This window comes from Balaenoptera musculus, chromosome 4 (genome assembly GCF_009873245.2).
Source record: "Balaenoptera musculus isolate JJ_BM4_2016_0621 chromosome 4, mBalMus1.pri.v3, whole genome shotgun sequence".
Taxonomy (NCBI): domain Eukaryota; kingdom Metazoa; phylum Chordata; class Mammalia; order Artiodactyla; family Balaenopteridae; genus Balaenoptera; species Balaenoptera musculus.
Window position 1 is genome coordinate 77,605,701 of NC_045788.1, and position 20,706 is coordinate 77,626,406.

The following is a 20,706-nucleotide window of genomic DNA, read 5'->3' on the forward strand; positions in this document are numbered from 1 at the left end:
ATAAGACAGTTCAACTTCTGCTGGCTTCAGCAGTTGTGAGAGGCCAGCCACTTTCTGCCTGGGAGTAATGACTACACTCTTTTAGTGCATAATGATTCTTGAGGCAAAAGCACAAATTAGGGGAAAGAAAGGAGGAAAAGATTTAGCCAAGAAAAAAAGACAAAAACTAAAGAAACAATGAGGTGTTAAGAGGATTTAGAGTGACAGACTTTCTCTACTAGAGAAAGTCTAGGCTTCCTTGTAGCTGGATGAATGAAATCGATGGTCATGTAAGAAGGTGGATTGAGGAAGCTCATGAAGTTTCTGTGTGGTCCAGAGCTGAGGCTGCTGATAGGAGAAGAAGTGAGGACCTTTGGACGGCCAGTGATAGGCAAAAAGCAAATCACCAAGCAAAGTATGGGGATGAGGGAGAATGAAAGGCCAGGACACGGTGAGTTTATTCTAACCCCAGGCCATTGGGCTCCGCAAGGTCCAGAATAGGAGATCCTAGGCAAAACCAAAATCAAATCGAAATGAAAGTCAGGGATTTGGTATAGGGGATCTTTGGTTGGTGGAAAATAGAAGTCTGTGCTATAACTGGTATCTGAAGTTGGGTTCAGCTTTCAAAGATGGAGAAGACAGTGGGATCAAGGAAGAGCTAGGATTGGTGTCTGAGACCCATAGTTGCTGCAGGACTTTATAAAAGTTCATTGGTGAGCTGTGCATGTGCTTAGAGCACTGCATCCCTCAGGCTCATTCCTTGGCTTTTCTTCAAGACACACACTCCTTTGTTTCCACAGCGACCTCTATGCCAGTGAGTCACACATCTGTCTCTACACCTCACTTATAAGATTCACCCAGTTAGACTTTCAGAGTGAAAAGCAGCTTTTATTTCTGCCTATAGAGACATTGGGGTTTCCAGTGTATAGAGGTAAGTCACACTAGATATACACAATCTCATTCTTCACTTCAGTTTGATCTGACATCACACATAGATCAGACTTTTGCAGTGGTTTTATTCTTACATCCAAGTTCCACCTTGCTTTTCACTTTTCCCTTCGTTATAAGACAGAAACTTCTTTTCCAGATCCTTATATTATTAAGGCAATAAAGTCCTTTCTGCCTCAGTTCTATAGACCTCGCCCTCCACATTCGGCTGATCTCTACTTGGACTGACTTTCTTGGCGGTGATTCTCTTCAAGGGCTCTGCTCGCAGACACCTCCCTGTCCAGGCTCCTGTTCTTGGGTCCACAGTCCCCTTTCACTCTCCTTAGCTGCTTCTTAATCTGAAGCCGTGTCTAGCCGTCTTGCCTCTCTCACATGAGGCTTGCTGCACGTGCTGCTCACTACAGCTTCATCCCACTAATCAAATCATCGTCTACTCCACTGTCTCTATAAAAGGCTTCCCTTTTTCTCCAATTGCCCTCTCACCATAAAATGTGCTTGATTGTGTAGGCCAGTGGATACCTGCAATACTCTGGTTTCCTGTGACATATACAATTAGATACCTTGTAAAATGTGTTTGATGATGTTGATCAGCTCAGTATTGTGCTGAAGGCAGCAGCTGGGAAAGTAAAGTGTGCCTGGAAGGGTGGGGCCCACAGAGCAGTGCGGTTAGTCTCCTGAATGCCCTCCCGAACCTTGGGCTGCCCAGAGTGTCAAGGAAGAGCCCTCTGCTCTCTTCCTTTCTCTGTACTTCTCATCCAGCTCACGGTAGCCCCAGATTTTCACCTCCCTTAGTCTACAGCTCCCCTTGCTTTCTTTTTCTAATAAAATAAGAAACCCAAAATGGATTTTCAGAACCTTCTTCCTCCATATAGGAAGGACTAGATTCAAAACACATGGAACTGAACCCTGGATCGGTTCCTTTTCTCCCACTTCACTGCTTAGCTGTCACAGTTATTCATCTTCACTGAATAAAATCTTAGCTCACACTCTAGTTATATTTTTTAGAAAATGGCGCCTTATATACAAATGTGAAATATAAACCAAACAATAAGGATTAGGAAAAATAGAGTTACGTTACTGAATAGTACCAAGTGGCACATTATAATGGAAGATAAGCATACTTCTCTTCTGGGATTTGCTCTAATGCCTTCTTGACTCTTCTCAGGGGTGTCATCTACTTCATCTATACCAGCTCTGGACCATGTTCAGAGGGAAAGCCAGGCAATAACAAACATTCATATTGACTAGACTCTTTTTTGTTGTTGTTGGTTAAATTCTTTGTTCTCTGCTTTCCCACAATGCCCATCCTCCTTTTCCCTGCTTTCTCACTTGCTGAGGACTGCTAGGAAAATGGCATCAATTAAGTAGAGAGGGTTAGGGTTAGGGCTAGGGCTAGGGTGAGGGTTACGGTTAGGGTTAAGATAAATAGCTCAACCTTCCTGGCTTTAGCTATACCTGGAGAGCTGATAGGATATACTTTTTGCACTGTGACCCAAGGACATGAAGCCACACCAAACAAACCAGCTCCATTTGGTTCCCAACTTAAAATCATCATGTGTCTAAAACCTATTTAGTAAAGAAAGAAGAGCTACATGAAATCATGACCATTGTAGATAACTAGGTGAGATAAGAATTTGCTGTACTAAAAAGCTTATCCTAATTTACTGCCATTGGCATGTCATTCTTTAGGGCAGTTGTTCTCAACCAGGAGTGGTTTTGCTCCCAGAGGATTTTTAGCAATGTCTGGAGACATTTTTGGTTGTTATAGCTGTAGGGGTGCTACTGGTATCTATTGGATAGAGGTCAAGGATGTTGCTAAACATCCTACAACACATAGGACAGTCCCTTATGACAAAGAATTATCCAGTCTAAAATGTCAGTAGTTCCATGAAACCCTGCTTTAGGGAATGCCAGTATCTATTGTGTATTTTTATTTTACTTTTGTTCTCATAAGTTTTAACTATTTGTTACGAAAACCCAGAAGTGTCACACATTTTTGACAGAATGCAGTCATGGCCAGCAATAGGTAAGAGCAATTATAGGGAATCACTATGTTCAGATGTCTTCCTTCTCAAGATTCCTGATGGGGTACTCAAATGATGTCTAGGACCTGGCGACTGGTACCACAGGAGCTGCAGTGGGCCTTGTCTGGACTTTTCCAGATGCAAGGTCTCCTTGGGCTACCCTGTGCCTTCTGACATGACACTGAAGTTGGTGTTAGTGTCTCGTGATCATTTCACTTAGCCCAGGGTGGTGCTGGCCCATGCCTGTGGTCTCCCTAATCCAGACGGATAATATAATTTTCAGAGGAAAAGAACCTTGACTCTCAAATCACTATTAAAATGTTTGAAAGTAGGCTCTGGCTTTTGGTCCTAATTTTCTCCATAAATATAATATCTCCTCTGGATTCTTCTTCATTTTCCAAGGCTGTCCTTCTATATGTTGCCAAGATTCTACACAACAATCTCATTCTAGGACCTCATTCCCACCTCTCATCCTGTGGCCTTTGGTGTCCTCGAGGCTGTTGTGCTTAGCCTAGGTCTCTATTCTTTCAGGCTGTTTGGACTGTCTGGGCTTAGAGGCAGTGGGGCAACTAAAAAAAGCCCTGGACTTGACTGTCAAGACAACCCCACGTCCAGAAACTTCAAACTGTGCCCTTCACCCTGGGTGCCCTGGGAGGCATGTCAGTCCCCATCCCTACAATGCCTACTCCATATCATTGAAAGTGCTTATAAACTGAAAAGCTCTCCACAAAAGCACAGGCCTGTGCTGGTTATGGAATTTCACGGCTCTCTCATCTCCTAAGGACTTGGACTCATCTTCCAAATGGCCTCAAGTCACCTATTTAAAATACTTCACAGACTGATTTATTTTAGAAAAAAAGTGGTGGTGGGGGAATAAGTTATCAGTATGGCACTATAGCAGTTATACAAGCCATGGCTTAGGAAATTCTTCGACCTTGTGCAGCTGCTCAGGTTTTGAAGGACATTGCATGTTCCAAAACACCCAGATAAGCACATTTGCAGTTTACAGAAGGAAGTCCTCAAAACCAAACTCTGTCGAACTTTCAGTAACCCTGAGTGGGAATCCAAGAATGGTGGCTTCTGAGCCTTTAGTAGGTGTGTCTTCCTCTTGGTCTGGCTTTAAAGGTGGTGACTAAAGTCTCTCAGGCCTGCTCACGGGGCTGACACATGCTGGTCAAAAGAATCGGGTCAGTCTTGTGTTCTACAACGTTGAAAGGACAGGACTTCAGGTGCTCAGACATGGAGGCAACTTCATTAAACTCCCAGCTCTTGATTTTGGAGAAGAGGCTGCTGAATTGCCAGATCTATGAGGAAAGAGAGAAGCTCCAAAGTAAACACTGGGGTGATAACCCTCAGGCCGGCTTTGTTTGAACAGTGTGGGGAAATGCCTTTCTGTTCTTCCTGTTCTTAGATTCCTGAGAGTATTTAGTGGCTGCAGCATACATTTGTTAGTCCTTTCTCCAGCATCCAATTCCTAGTTCCCCCTTCCAACTGATAATCATCCCAGCCAGCCATGTGTTGTGTGGAAATGACTAACACCAATCTGCTTATTGACATACACCCTTCCCCTATCCCCCACCTCCCCAGGAACAGTGGTTAGTTCTAGAATAGGCATATGGTTCAAATCAGGACAACCAGTGCCAATGAGACTCTACTCCAGAACTTTTGTTTGTGATACCAAGAAGCAGAGTCTCTTTTCCCCTCTGTGCTTGAACTTGGAAGCTAAAGTCTTAGGAGCTTCTGGCAGCCACCAGGGACCATGAAGGGAGAACTGTGTCTTAAGAGTGGAGCCACAAGCGAGGAAGTAGAGATAAGAAATAGAGAGTAAAACGGTCATTTGGGGGCATTTTGAGCTGCTAGATCAAGCCATACCTGAAGCCATCACCTTTGCACTCTTCAGTTATATAGGCCAATAAATTCCCTTTATTGTTTGTCCTGTTAAGTTGGTTTTCTATTGCTTAAAACTAAAAGTATGCTAACTAATAAGAGTCTCACTAGAACAGAAACCTTAGGAGAAATCTAGAAGTCTGGCACTCAAATCCCTGTGGGCCTTTCCACCTAGGATGTGGTGGCAAAGCCACTAGTTTTAAAATCTGGCTATGAGGATAGGCATAATCTGATATCCTTCAACCTGATCATTTCACCCTCAGTTTCTTGTCATTGTTACTATATAAGAAAAGTGTATCCTGTGATCTTGGAACTATTTCCCTTTGTACTTTAAAAGGCCATTTTAACATGAGCATTCTTTAGCTCCAACTAAATTCTCTTTCTTCCTTTCTGCAAGGAAATTAGTTTATCCCAAATGATATTTAAGAGTGGTCAGCAATCACTGAATTGGGAAAAAATGTGAGCCAAAAAATAATGAAATTTCTAGTATGTAACTTAAATTATTTGCATTTGATTTTACAGAGGAAGATATTAGGTAGTTCTAGATGATACATTGTATCTTGGCGATACAGTTCCCAAAGGCAGGGTCTTAGTCTCATTCATGTTTATCCCTAACACATGGTTGGTTGGCAGTCATTATCTAACTAACACATGGATTGCAGGCATGGATTCAAGCATGAATTCATGAGAGAGAGTCTGATAATTATTTTTTGAAGAAGACTGCTCCGGGAATAAATAATAGAAAATATGCAAGATGTTTTAAACATAATCAATAAAAATAGATGTAAACATCTCCTAACTCCCCAATACCAGTTTGCATATACCCACATACTGGGAAGAGACTCAACAGTGAGATTTTGGAATTATTGACCTAAATGGGCATTGTAAATTTGTGATTCACATTACCAATATATGTACCATAAGAGAGGATGCTACGGCACCTTGGATATGACGAATTGGGAGTTTCACTTCTATACAGTACAAGCCAATAGAACTTATAATACAGTTAAGCAAGCCTAACCTGATTGGGAAAAGGGAACGAGGTTTTTCCAAAGGGAAAGATTCTTTGATCTATACAGCAGAGTTTTTTAAAACAATTAAATAAGCATTTGAACCAGGGGAAATCAGTGGACCAAATTATTTTAGAATTTCAAAATGAATTCAACAGGGGCAAAACTTGTTTGTAAATAAATTAGTTGACATAGGGCTGAGGAGAATTTGTTGGCATACTGTATCAGTTTGAGTCCAGGCAGAAAACAGATGGCACGCTCAAACTGGGTAATCTGAAGAGAATTTTGTAAAGGAATGATATACAAATGTGTGGGCAGGGTATAGAAAACCCAGGCTAGTAACAATCTAGAGTGTTACTACCCTAGGCCTGAAAGGGAGGAAGGAAGTCAATGGAACCCAGAATCGGTAACCTGTGTGGAGAGAGCGATCAGATACAGCTGGAGGGACGTGGCCAGTGCAAAATGTCGTGCAGGGGAGAATGCGTGCAGGGAGGAAGGCAGAAGAATAGCTATGTCAACCTCACTCTTCTCCCTCCTGACCATCTCCTGCTGATACACTCCCGTTAGATTAGCCCAACTGGAAGCTGGAGGGCAGGGGAGCTGGTTAAGCTAGTCTGTAAAGATCAGCCTCCTGGGGGACAGATCACGATGGAGAATGGATCATGTGAGCAAACGGAAGACATGCAGGACACTTACATAAACAGGCATTACCATTTGTATTGCCATTTTTAAGTTTATGGGTCTGTCTCCTCTACTATGCTGACCTCCCTGAGTTCATAGACTGTGTTTTATTCCCGGTAACCTAGTACAATCTCAGTGCCTAGTACACTGCTTGGTGCACAGAAGGCCCTTAGTAAATACTTGTTGAATGAAGGAATAAGTGAATGACTATTTACTTGCCTTTCTGTGAACTCTCCACGAGGTGCCTCCATGGGAATACCTCTTCTTCTTCCACTGCAGGAGGACCATCCCTCTCTCTTGTAACAAAGTGGCACAGATATTCCTCATCAGCACGGACACCTGGGAGAGCTGGGATAGGCTGACGCTGTCTAAGAACCCAGCAATGTACTGCAAAACCTCCAGGGGCAGGCTGGTTAGAGAATTCTGGCTTTTTCCTTCACGGCCTGAGAGATGGCTGTTCCCTCCCTCACTCAGCTCTGAAGCAACCTCCGGCTTGATGGCAAAGGTCTTGAGCTCCTGACTATAGATTACTTTTGCCTTTTGCCCTGGGGGACAGAAATGGTTTTGAATAAAGGTACATCCCAAGTAGGCAAGGGGGCATCGGTGCTGGAACCAACCATTGAGACATGACTGAATGTCTGTGTGGACATTCTTGAAATGTAGGGGGAATTCATCCCTCCTGAAGAATTTGTTGCAAGTGAAAGTAAAGGCAGAACTGCTCTTGTTGTGTCTCCTGGTCACACACTCACTGTGGAGCTCCATATGGAGCCCATTCAGGTTGGCAGTGGTTAGAAGGTCAGCCAGCACCGTCCTGGAGGAAAATTGTTCTGGCTCAAAACTGTATGTCTGTGTAGCAAAATCCATGAACAGCCCATCAATGCTCCTGGATTCAGAGATGACATGACCTTTGAGTTCTCTTTCCAGAGCACACAGCAGGGTGGTCTTGATGAGATCTGATTTGGGCAGGTCCTCCACAGTGATCCCTAAATCCAAAGTATCTACTGCCTTGTGTTCACTTGGCCTACAACTCGACAAGGTGTCTCTGAGTTGAGCCCGCTTCCAGCAGTAGCTCACGGGAACTTTGAAGGTGTAAACAGTCTTCACTTCCTGAGCCTCAAGATTGCCATAAACAAAGTCTCTCTCTTTAGGTGTACAAGCAGGCAACTGACCAAAGTGAATAAGCATCCTCCCATTGTGCACCAGGTACATATTATAGTCCTTTGCATCCATAGCTGTTTTCAGTCTTTCCAGAACACCATCCTGCCAAGGGGCAAGCCCTGACTTTTCTATGGCTGCATGAAAGTCCCGCTGCTTCTGGTCTTCCTGTGTCTCTTTCCCTTTGGCAGCGCTCTCTTCTACTGTGTTGTTGCTGCTGGAAATCTGTTCTTTCTCTGGGCCATCCCTGCTCGTGCCCTCACTGCTCACTGATGAGCTCGTTAAAGCAGAGGCCGCGTGCTCTTTGCTGAACATATTTTCCCACTTGTCAAACCTGGCTAGGTCCATCCCTTCTTTGGTTTTGGCTAATACCTCTCGTTCTTCTTGACTCAGCTCTGCCACCTCTCCGTTGGTGGTTGACAGAGAGCCGCTTGTTACCAAACCAGCATCTGCCCCGCCCACCGCTCCTTCCATTTCCTTCCAGCTGGCTTCACCATTCATGGTAGGTTCCTCTTCCATGGGTTCTCTAGCTTCTGGGAAAAGTTCTACCATTTTCAGAGATCTAAAGAGGACCTTCTGGTCTTGGAGGGCCAGGGCTGTGTCCAAGCACTCCTCATTGGGGGTCTCTTTCATGATGTTCTCGTGAAGGGCTGTTTCAGAGTCCACGTTTGGCCAGCGGTTCCACTCCATCGAGCAGCAGACCACGCTGGCGGGGCACACTTGCAGGTGCTTGGCCAGCTTGTGGCGGGAAATGGAAAGGGGGCAGCCAGATTCGGAGTTGAGGCACGGAACCTGCTCTAAAGGGCACAGGAGCTCGTGCTCTGCCTCTTTGCACGTGTGGAAGGTAGCGCCACAGGACAGGTGGCAGTTTATCACCAGGCAGGAGACACCAGGCTCCACAGGCATGTGGCAGTGACGGTTGAAGCATCTGTCACAGTGCCTGTGCTGCCCTGGTGGAGGCCTGCGCGCCCTACGCTGGAGACACCAAAGGCAAGGGGAAAGAGAAAACAAATGACTGCTGGAAGAGAAGCTCTATGCATGTCTGTGAGTGTTTAAGTTTTAATTGACTTATTTCCTGTTTATTCATGTTTATTGTAGGAATCTTGAAAAATATAGAAAATCATAAGAAGAAAGCAAAAACACTCATAATCCCACAACCTAGAAATAACAGCTATCAATGCTCTTCTCTTTATTTTCCAATAGTTTATTCTATGTATTAGCTGTGTTGAGAATAGAAAAAAAACAAAGGTGAAAGTAATGGGCTACAAGGTTGACAATTGCTGTTTTTGAGTTGTGGGTTGTGGAGGATTTATATGACAGTTAATACTATGAATACAATTTTGCGTTCTGCTTTAACTTGCTATTATGACCTGTCTAGGCTGTTTTATTAATTTTTCTTTGCAAACTTTCTTCATAATGGGAGTGTAACATTCCAGAATGAGTGTTCTGTCATTCATTTAACCAACTACCACTAGGGGGTATGCTGGAGGACATGGGGCATGTCTGATTTTGTTCACATTTTGGTCCCCAGCATCTGTCACAGGACCTGGACCATTGTAAGCACTCAGTAATATTTGCTGAATGAAGGAATTGTTAGCCATTTAGATTATACCTGGATTTTTTGCTTTTTCATATGTAAAATTTTACTAAAAATCTTTGCTCACAGATCTTTCTCAGGTCTCTGCTTTCCCCCTATTCTGTGTCGGTTTCTTCTAGGTTCTGCTCTAGCATCTCTGGTTTGGCAAAAAGCCAATATATATCATCAGATCAAAAGGATAAATCTGCCAGATGCTTGGGCTACAGGCTAAATGAAGCCAGACCTGGACCTGTGAAAGGTAAAGTTCCAATAAACACCTGGTACTTACCATAGCTTCCAAATTTCTTCTTGCTTTGTAACTCTAGGGGAAAATATAAAAATACAAGTATGAATGATTAGTAAGAAAAGTATTTTATCTGTTTTAACAGGGGCTAAAGAGACTTCACGTATTCTTCCACCACCCTGGAGGTAAGTGTCCTGGCCCACATTTTGCAGTCAAATATACTCTACCTAGATATAACAATTGTTAACATTTTGCCCCTTTCACTTTCTCTCTCTCTCAACAAACACACACACACACACACACACATACACACACACATTTTTTGCCAAACCACTTGAAGATAAGTTGCTGATGTCATGACACTTCATCTGTAAGTACTTCAGCATGTATTTCCTAAGAATAAAGACATTTTTTGTAACTACAGTAACATTATCTCACCTAAGAAAACTAAAAATAATTTTCTAATATCATGTAACATGCTGTCTATATTCAAATTTCCCCAATTATCCCCAAAATATCTTCTGTACTTTTTAAAAAACAACTCAGTTTTGAACCAGGATCCCTTTAAGGTTAATTTATTACATTTGTTTGTTAAATCTTTTTAGCCTCTTTTCATCTGGAAAATCCCCCTCAACTTTTCTTTTTTAGAAGAGACAGCCTTAAATCTCAAGGAAATTGTATGCTACTTCATTCATGTATTCATTTGTTCATCCATTCATTCAACAAACGTTTTTGATTACCTACTGTGTACCAGTAAGTGAGCATAAGGGTCACCTGGACTGCTTGTTAAAGTGGCTTTAAACACTATGTTCATTAGAATCAACTGTGATTCTTGTTAAATATATAGATCCCTCCATTTCATTTCTTTTTATGGCTGAGTAATATTCCATTGTATATATGTGCCACATCTTCTTTATTCATTCATCCGATGATGGACACTTAGGTTGCTTCCATGTCCTGGCTATTGTAAATAGAGCTGCAATGAACATTTTGGTACATGACTCTTTTTGAATTATGGTTTTCTCAGGGTATATGCCCAGTAGTGGGATTGCTGGGTCGTATGGTAGTTCTGTTTTTAGTTTTTTAAGGAAACTCCATACTGTTCTCCATAGTGGCTGTATCAATTTACATTCCCACCAACAGTGCAAGAGTGTTCCCTTTTCTCCACACCCTCTCCAGATGGGAATAAAGACACAGACCTACTAAAGAATGGACTTGAGGATATGGGGAGAGGGAGGGGTGAGATGTGACAGGGTGAGAGAGTGTCATGGACATATATACACTACGAAATGTAAAATAGATAGCTAGTGGGAAGCAGACGCATAGCACAGGGAGATCAGCTCAGTGCTTTGTGACCGCCTGGCGGGGTGGGATGGGGAGGGTGGGAGGGAGGGAGATGCAGGAGGGAGGAGATATGGGAACGTGTGTATATGTGTAGCTGATTCACTTTGTTATAAAGCAGAAACTAACACACCATTGTGAAGCAATTATACTTCAATAAAGATGTTTAAAAAAAAATATATAGATCCCCACTGTTCAATATGGTAGCCACTGGCCATATGTGGCTATTTAAATTTAAATTAATCAAAATGAACTAGAATTAATAATTCAGTGCCTCAAGTCATATTAGCTACACTTCAAGTGATCAGTAGCTACTCTATTGGACAACACTGCTCTAGATGCTGGCTGCACCCCTGACCTGAGCCAAGGGTGTATCCTGGAATTTACATTCTTAACACATTCCCCATCTGACTCATGCACTGTAAGTGTGAAAGAGGGATCACGCCAGAATCCCTCTTAGGGTATAGAGGGATACCCCATACCCTAATAGTCAGCCTGACGATCAGTAGCTTCAGGGCTAACTAGAAGATTAATCAGACAGAGAGGGAGCTGAGCAGAGTGGAAAGGCTGTGAGGGTAGGACTGAGATGGAGCAGAATAGGATCAGGCAAAGAGCACATCTTTTGGATGCAAGAGTCTAGCTACTTGATCTTTTAACATACAATTTAAAGGTAGGCTCCTGCCATATTCCAGATCATTCCTGGGGGGAAAAAGCCCATTATGGACTTGTAGAAATTCATAAATATTAGGCTTAAGCATCTAGAGTTATTTGGTACTCAATAAGGAACCATTTACCATTGTAATTGGGGTGTTAACCAGTAGTAGTGGAAGAATGGAGTGGAAAGACCTAGAGTTAGAAACTGCTATGTAGAGAACATGATGGAGGCTGAGATTGTGAGACTGATGACAGTAGAAATAGGCAAGATGAGACAGACAGGAGACATTACAAGGGAGGATCAACTAACATTTTTGTTTCTGGCTGGAGATGGGGGAAGAAGAAGAGTCAAAGGTGATGCCAAGAAGGTGAACTAAGAAGAGAGAATGTTGGGTGTAATTCTGAGAAAAATAGAGGCCTAAGGAGAGAACTGTTTTGGGAAGAAAAATGGGTCCAGCGAGTGTAATACAAGTTGCTTTAGGTGATGACAGATCATGTGGGTGGGAAGATGAGGGGTTAGAATATAGAGGTGCAGACTTGAGAATTATCCACTTAAAAGTAAGAGGAAGCCATAACTGGGGAAGTGAGAACACAGAATAGAAATCTGAGCCATGAAGGTCAAGGCTAAGTATGACCACTTTGGGGACAATAAGAAGAAGCAGAGCCAGAGGAGAGACCAGTGAGCTAAGAGAGTCAGGACTATGTTGCCAGATGTAAAGGAAAGGGTGAGTGATGGCCTCCAATGCTGCTGTGAGGTTAAGAACAGGGAAGACAATGCCACTGCTCATGGCAGCTCCCCAAAGAGCTCTTGCCAGAGCATTTGCATTTCAGCTGTGAGGTGGGACCCTTGGCCATTCAAAATCTAGTGTTTGTTTGGAGTCGAGGAGAAAGCTATTAAGCACACACTCCAATGTTGGCAGGGCCTGTGCCCTGGCTGGGAGAATGTGATCATCTGCTTTCTATTCATAACAGACATTCATCAAGAATGGACTCTGGATGACTCAGGGTCCCCTGTTGGTTTTTAGGTGGGGAAGAAGAGGCAGGTCACAAATGGAGTAAGGTTATGTGAAAAAAGCTAACAGCACCAGGAATGTCCAACTTCATATTTGCCAACCGGGTTCTGTCACAAAGTTGAGCCCAGTTTCCAGCAAGGGCAAAGCAGCCCTGGCTAGTTCTGTGCACTCAGTGTATGTAGTGAGAACTCTGCCCCTATCAGCAGGCATGTGTCTGGCTGGAGGGACAATAGTGATGAACTCTAAGCCCAGTCATTTCTTTTTCTCCCTCTTCTTCCTCTTCCTCTTCCTCTCCTTCTTCTTCTCCTTCTTATTTTTTTAATTGAAGAATAGTTGATTTACAATGTTGTGTTAGTTTCAGGTGTAGAGCAAAGTGATTCAGTTATATATACATCTATATCCATTTTTTTTCAGATTATTTTCCCTTATAGGTTATTATAAAATATTGAGTATAATTCCCTGTGCTACACATTAGGTCCTTGTTGCCAATCATTTCTTATCCTTCAGCATTATAAAGATGGTTCTTAGCAACAGCGTTATTGAAGCTGGGAACATTTGTGGTGGAGTCTTATTGCTCTCCATCTCTTTGAGGTTATATGAAAATATTCCTTTAAGAGGAAAGAAAAGCAATGCAGGCAGGCAACAAAGATTCTGTTGCTTTATGTTGCTATTTAAAGATCTTCTGCCAGGCTCTGGAGCTACCCCAGATGAGTGACTTTGAGAGAAGGTATGTGCTGAGCAGAAAGACACTGAGTGGAGATGACTTTGTGGAGACATTTGGCAGTGGAGGAAAGGAGAAAGACAAATATAGCCTAAGGGCATAAAAAAAAATCACATCTGAACCTTTTGTTGTATATCTGGGGGAAATCTTTCCCACTGAGATAAAGGACAATCCAAAATTGTTGATAGTCTAATTATTGCTGGAGAAACAGTGTAACCAATCATCCTGGTTTGCATCCGTCCCAATTTCTGTTCCTGTGCAGTGACTGGATCCTTATCCTCCATGGGGTCTGTCTGACTTTCCCAGATGGAGTGATTTCTCCATTTTGGATGTCATAGTGGAAGAGAAATAAAATATTAGTGCTTAACATGTGCGTTTACATAACATCTCATTTAATCCTCACAATAATAATGTGAGGTGGGTATTACCATCTCCAGTTTACTGGTAAGGACACTGAGGCACAAAGAAGCCTAAGTTTGTTTGGCTTCAAACTCTACTGTCTGCTACCTCACACTGTGTCCGTCAGAGACCCATAGAGACATTTGTGGTCCATCTCCATGATTTGGGGAGAATGCAAGCCCATGGCTAGAGTCTGTAAGGGGAAAGCCTTTTTTCCCCCAGTTGGGGCACAGAAAGGTGTCTACCTGTATAATCTTTCCAAATTGTAGAGAAGCTGGATGCTTCACATTAGGAAGCACCTCCATGCCTATGATGAAGTTTATTTTTTTGGTCCCCCTCTGGACCACAACCCATACTATGCCCTTCTGAATAGAGGAAAGAAGAAGACTGTGCAGGTCCCATGCCTTTGCATTTCAGGGAATACAAATGTGGCAGGGAAGATTTTTAAGGTTAAAAATCTGCACTATAGGGACTTCCCTGGTGGCTCAGTGGTTAAGAATCTTCCTGCCAATGCAGTGGACACGGGTTCGATCCCTGGTCCAGGAAGATCCCACATGCTGCGGAGCAACTAAGCCTGTGCACCTCAACTACTGAGCCTGTGCTCTAGAGACCACGAGCCACAACTACTGAGCCCGTGTGCCACGACTACTGAGGCCTGCGCACCTAGAGCCCGTGCTTTGCAATGAGAGAAGCCACTGCAATGAGAAGCCCACACACTGCCACGAGGATTAGCCCCCCATCGCCGTAACTAGAGAAAGCCCACTCGCAGCAACGAAGACCCAAGGCAGCCAAAAATAAATAAATTAATTAATTAAAAACAAACAAATTTTCAGGTGTTTATCTGCCATTATCGTTAAAAAAAAATCTGCACTATAATATGGAATCTGACATTTAAAATGAAATACCTACCAAATCAAAGCATATAGATTATAGAAACTCTTCACTGTGAAAAAGGTGACAAAATTCTATGCCTGAAACAGAGTATGGTTATCCAGGTGACATTTTCCCCTTCAGTTTCTATGCCCCTATATTCACCTTTAAATTCTTGCTTCCTGTCTGAAAAGGCAGTACATACATTCCCTCCTCTTAAAAATGAACTTCAATCAAGTCTATGGCCAAAAACACTCTCCCCAAAATATGTTTGTTTTTTTTTAATGTACCATTTTGACCATTTATTTTAACATAAATTTATTTATTTGTTTGTTTGTTTATTTATTTATTTATGGCTGTGCTGGGTCCTCATTGCTGCACACGGGCTTTCTCCAGTTGTGGCGAGTGGGGGCTACTCTTCGTTGTGATGCACGGGTTTCTCATTGTGGTGGCTTCTCTTTGCAGAGCACGGGCTCTAGGCGCGTGGGCTTCAGTAGTTGTGGCACGTGGGCTCTAGAACGCAGGCTCAGTAGTTGTGGTGCATGGGTTTAGTTGCTCTGCAGCATGTGGGATCTTCCTGTACCAGGGCTCAAACCCGTGTCCCCTGCATTGGCAGGCGGCTTCCCAACCACTGCGCCACCAGGGAAGCCCCCAAAATTTGTTTTAAGGTTCTCCTGTCTAGAGGAGACAAAGTAATATAATTTAGACTTAAATAGTTTAGAGAGCTGCACAGAACTAGATTTTACTGATTGTACTGTATGAAGTTTAACTAGAATGTGAGTAGGTAGAAGGACCAGGTGCATGAGTTTGGGGGATGAATATTTCTTTAAAGAAATAGAGGAGAATTTAGAAATTGTCAGGGGAGCAGACACTATTTGACGCAGGTTGTGGTGCTTTGCGGATCACTCAGAAAGGAGTAAGTTAATAAGCAAAGGCAAGTCAACTAGAATAGTGGTCCTTAAAATGTGGTACCTAGACCAACAGCATCAGAATTACCTGGGAACTGGTTAGAAATGTACATTATTGGGCCCCACCAAATCAGACCTACTGAATCAGACCTACCAGCTGATTCTACTGTAAGTTCAAGTTTGAGAGCTAGATGAGCCTGATATTGTGCCCCAATCACAAAGAAACTACTGCCCAGTTAGGTGGGAAGGCCTAGGAGAAAGATCTGTAAAGGCAGTTGGCAAATCTATCCATTTCTTTCAATCTCCACCACCAGGCCCAGGTCCAAGCACCATCATCTCTCATCCAGTCTGGAGAAACGGCCTTATAATCAGTCTTACTTCTCCCATTTTGATGCCCATTCATCAGCAGAAAGAGTGATTTTAACAACTTTTTTTTTTTTTTGCTGCATTGGGTCTTTGTTGCTGTGCGCGGGCTTTCTCTAGTTGCAGTGAGCAGGGCTACTCTTCATTGCGGTGCACAGGCTTCTCATTGCGGTGGCTTCTCTTGTTGTGGAGCACGGGCTCTAGGTGCGTGGGCTTCAGTAGCTGTGGCACGAGGGCTCAGTAGTTGTGGCTCGTGGGCTCTTGAGCACAGGCTCAGTAGTTATGGCGCACGGGCTTAGTTGCTCCGTGGCATGTGGGATCTTCCCGGACCAGGTCTTGAACCTACGTCTCCTGCATTGGCAGGCGGATTCTTAACCATTCTTAACCCAGCAACTTTTAATTTTAGATCATTACTTCCCTGCTTAAAATCTTTAGGAGATTCTATCCCATCACAAGGAATAAGCTCTGATGTCCTTTTCTTGGCCCACAGGGCCCTACATGAATGTCCCTTGCTTGCCTCTTTTACCTCACCTCTCGCCCTTGAGCACTTAGCTCCAGCCTTGCTGCTCATTCCTAATTCCTGTACTTGTTCTTTCTCCCAAGAGAATTCTTCCCTTGCTCTTTAATTGCTTATGGGTTCCTTCTTGCTATTCAGATTTCACCTTACCTACTACCTCCACAGAGTTCTTACCTGACACACCCAATCTAAAGTAAATTAATGAGGGAATTCCCTCGTGGTCCAGTGGTTAGGACTCCTCTCTTTCATTGCCAAGACCGCAGGTTTAATCCCTGGTCAGGGAATTACGATCCCATAAACTGCACGGAGCGGCCAAAAAAATTAAAAAATAAAAATAAAATAAAGTAAATTAATGAACACTCTCATGTTCTGCTGAGTAATTTTTGACAAGTTATTGAATCTCCCTAAAGGTAATTTATTCATCCATAAAATGGGGCTCATCATAACCCATAGGATTGTGTGAGGATCAAATGAGATAAGGAACGTGTCTAGTGTACAAGAGTCACTCAACTGTTCATCCTTCCTCTATCAGGAAGGTCATTCTCATGGTTACTACCCTTGTCCAGACCTTATTTCTTCCCATTACATCACACCCAGAGCCCTTGGCTGGTTGTTCAATTTTTAGTTCTCCCCCACTCCAATGGATCTTACATACACTGCCAGCTTAATCATCCTCAAACCCCATTAAAAAAAAAATCTTACCTCACTCCTTTAAGGATGTGAATCTCCCTAATTTCCCCCACTTTTGGCCCCTTGTAAACACCACAAAGCAGTCATTTCTCAAGCACTTAGGAATTCAAATAGTACAGTATCAGGCCCAGAGGACCTTTCAGATGCCCCCAAGGCAACTTGAAGGCCTCTTTGCTTCCCAGGCCTCAAGTTCATAATTTTAATTGTTTACCTACATTACTTTGTTCATTAATTTGAAAAGGAAGGTTTTGGACTTCCCTGATGGTGTGGTGGTTAATAATCCGCCTGCCGGTGCAGGGGACACAGGTTCGATCCCTGATCCAGGAAGATCCCACATGCCATGGAGCAACTAAGCCCATGCGCCACAACTACTGAGCCTGTGCTCTAGGGCTCGCGAGCCACAACTACTGAAGCCTGCGTGCCTAGAGCCCGTGCTCTGCAACAAGAGAAGCCACCGCAATGAGAAGCCCGCGCACCGCAACAATCTGAATGCTGCCAGAATTGTTTGTAGGAGGTTACACTTGTTCTCAACACTTACAGTCATAGAATCAGAAATCTGGATCAGATAGATAAACAGAAATCCTCTGCTCTGGAGCTTCTCAAACTTCAGTGTGCATAGGAATCACCTGGGCAATCTTTTTTGAAATGCAGCTTCTGATCTGGTAGAACAAATGGTCTAGGAAAGGGTCTAGGTTAAACTCTTCATTTTTTACAAGAGAAACTGAGGCCCAGAGAAGTAATGTGTCTTGCTTATGCTCCCCCAGTCTCTGACTCTAATCACATGCTTTTCTTTTTTCTACTTCACCTTGATAGTTTACTGAGAAATTCTGTAGAAACCAGTGCCACACAGAGCTACCTGCATGACGATGACCAAGGGCATGTGGGCAGCTTAGATGGTACCAAGGGCAAAGCAGGACAAGGCCTGGAAGAATGAGGAAGAGGTGGTGACCAAGTGTCACTGGACAACAAGGTCATGAGAAGGCATAAAGCAGGTATATTTAAATCACTGACTCAAGCACTAGAGAATGCAATTAACAGAAAATAGTTTTAACGTTCTTCACTATAAAGTTAGTAGGCAATCAGGGTTGGTGTCAGGGAGATATTTTTAGGCAAGGGGCCCTCCCAGCACCCCTCACATGATGCAGCGACTATTTTGCCTCCTCATGTGGCTAGCCCTGGCAATAATTATTTATTCCTGAGCTTTAACTTTAGTGGAAGTGACAAGGTCAAGAGTTAAAGGACAGAGATTAACTGTTAACCTATTAACCAGCCAATTAATTTGTTACTTTAATTATACATTGTTAATCTGTTTCCCTGCTATGGAGATACTTAATTCTATGGAAAGAAAATGTATAAAGTTAAATATTAAAGTAATCCCTTTGCATCTTGAGATTTTAACACAACCAGTTGGCTGAGGATAATTCCCACATCTGGTCCCATAATCCTGGGCTTTCAGGCTGTGATTTCAGCCCTTTCACTATACCCTAAAAACCATCCGCCCTCAAATCTATTCAACCTCACCATCTGCAGTTCTGTACCTACACTAGAAATCTCTCTACCTTTAAACTTTCTAGTTATTTAATTAGCTAGTTAATTCTCATATCTTGTACTTATATTATTAGTTTCAGTGTTTTAAATTACTGTTTTGTATTGGCCAAGAAAGTGCAAACTAGATGGATTATTTAGGAGTAGCTCTGAGTCAGCCGGTCTGGGTGGTTACTGCTAAGCTAACATGCCCATCTTGCTAGGAAAGTACCCGGTATACCCCTTGAAGACCTTTGTGCCATGGAAACTCTGACAAAATTAAATGAAGTTAGGCAATTATACACAGTGCATTTGATTGTGCCTAGCAAACAGGCATAATTATAACCCAGACACCTATAGCAGAGTTATGGGATGCATCTGGAGGTTACAGAGGCAGGCAAGAAGGAACCAGGAGTTAAGGTGTCTGGTGGTAGGTCTCCTTTTACTTGACATTGGTGGCTTTAGCCTGTACACTGCAACGTTCAGAGTGTACAGAATCCCTTTTGCTGCACAGGCCACTTCCTAGGATGTCCTTAGCTGAACTTTTAACTATATAACACTAAAGCGAGGTCCAGAGGAAAACAGGAAAATAAACACTGCTCCCTTATCCCTGCCAATTTATTTGTGCATGCAACACTATGCTGTTATTCCCAAAGCTAGAAATAACCTATCTACACTTTAAAGTGTTTGACTCCTCAAGTATCATTAATCATTTTACTTTTGTCCCCCTGGATTTGCAAGTTTCAAATTTGTGATAATTTTTGGTTTACATGTGTATACCATTTTTCAACTTGTAAAATACTTTCACTTCTATTCCATAGATGCATTTGGATTCAAGAGAGCTGGGGAGGAGTGAGTCATGTTTAGGGAATATTGTTAAAGAAAAACAGGCAGGCAGAATTTAAATAATATATGCAGTAAATACAACTGTGCTAAATTAACTGGTAGAGTGACACAGGTGATGGAATTTAAAGTACATGAGAATGACTTGCAGTTAACATAGCAAATGGTGATTGCGGAAAGATCACAACATTTGGACTTCAGAAAACAGAAATCCTGGGTTCTGGGCCTTCCACCTATTTCCTCACCACCTCCTCCCCGCCGCCATCCTGAACCCCCATCAATACTGTGTAACCTTAGACATAGCACATAAACATTATGGTTGATTTTAGAAGAAAGAGCCTAAGCTGTTAGAAAGCAGGTCATCTCTTCCTGCTCTAAGATTTTATATTCAAAGCAGGAGTTTACCTATGACTGGGTCTCATTCTCAGTGCTAACCCTTTTCTCCCCCATATGTAACTAATTTGCTTAACAACCCTCTTACTCAGAGCAAAAAGGTGATATGCCACTCAGCCTCTGCCTCCATGTTCACCACTCTAAATTTCCCCTTGATGAACCTGCCCACATTGAAAAGCTTACCTTAATGGCATGGGCTGAGTCAGCATCTGCTGCACTTGTGTCCCTTGATGGTGAGCACGTAGACTGCCGGCGGTGGCTTGGCATGCATTGGCTGCAGCAGAGGACAGAGTTTTGTCGAGGAGGTAGGGAAAGGAGAAAAATACTTCAACAGAAATCTTTCAAGTGTTTTGAAGTTAAAAATAAAACTATATCACAAGGGGCAATGTGACCAGGCTCAGCTTACGATTTTTTCTTTCTCCTGTATTTGCCCACACTCCGTCTCTGTTGGAGTGGCAGTTAGCAGGGGAAGCTGGAAGGCAAGTGGGGTTTTATATCAATGGGTTTTCTTTCCCTTGAGGAAGAAGGAAAATCCTTGTAAGAAGAATCATTTCAAGGCCCGAGCAGCCTCTCAAGGTCCTGTGCATGTGGTTGGCAGATCCATCTGTGCCCACAGTGGCTGGTGGAGCACTCAGGACACGCTGCTGCTCTAATTATAACCGTGCTTTCACCTAAACCTATCATTGGCTGAGGCAGCAACTTGTGCAAGTGACATGTGGTCCTGTTTCTGTTTCTCCTATTTCTTGCCATGACAAGTGGCTGTCCTCTCCTGGCCCTCTTCTTTCCCGGATGGTAGGGAAAGGAAGATTTTGTAATTCAGAAATCAGGCATAGAGTAAGTCCAGTCTGAGAAAATTAGAGGTGGTAGGAGGCTTAGCTATCACTTAGTCCAACTCTCTCATTTTACAGATGAGAAGACAGAGAAGAGAAAGTAAATTGTTCGCCTAGATCTTCCAGCACTACGTTG

The 20,706-nt window shown here is 43.0% G+C and overlaps 1 protein-coding gene across 1 annotated transcript; it reads right to left on the minus strand.

Moving 5' to 3' along the window:
- Positions 1 to 846: 846 nt before the first annotated feature.
- Positions 847 to 20,363, minus strand: FBXO40 (F-box protein 40). The gene is made up of 4 exons (XM_036849619.1): positions 19,924 to 20,363; positions 9,550 to 9,582; positions 6,749 to 8,659; positions 847 to 4,255 (listed from the first exon to the last, which is right to left on the minus strand). The coding sequence occupies exons 1-4, from the start codon at positions 20,005 to 20,007 to the stop codon at positions 4,094 to 4,096; spliced, it is 2,190 nt and encodes a 729-aa protein (XP_036705514.1). The 5' UTR covers positions 20,008 to 20,363; the 3' UTR covers positions 847 to 4,093.
- Between the last annotated feature and the right edge of the window lie 343 nt (positions 20,364 to 20,706).

Bases quoted from the DNA above. Each gene is read 5' to 3' on its own strand.
- FBXO40 (XM_036849619.1), bottom strand. From the start codon at position 20,007: ATGCCAAGCCACCGCCGGCAGTCTACGTGCTCACCATCAAGGGACACA. The intron at 9,583-19,923 runs GTAAGCTTTTCA...ATTTTCCCCTAG, and splicing joins ACTCAGCCCATGCCATTAAG to AGTTACAAAGCAAGAAGAAA. The intron at 4,256-6,748 runs GCAAGTAAATAG...CTTTCCTCATAG, and splicing joins CGTGGAGAGTTCACAGAAAG to ATCTGGCAATTCAGCAGCCT.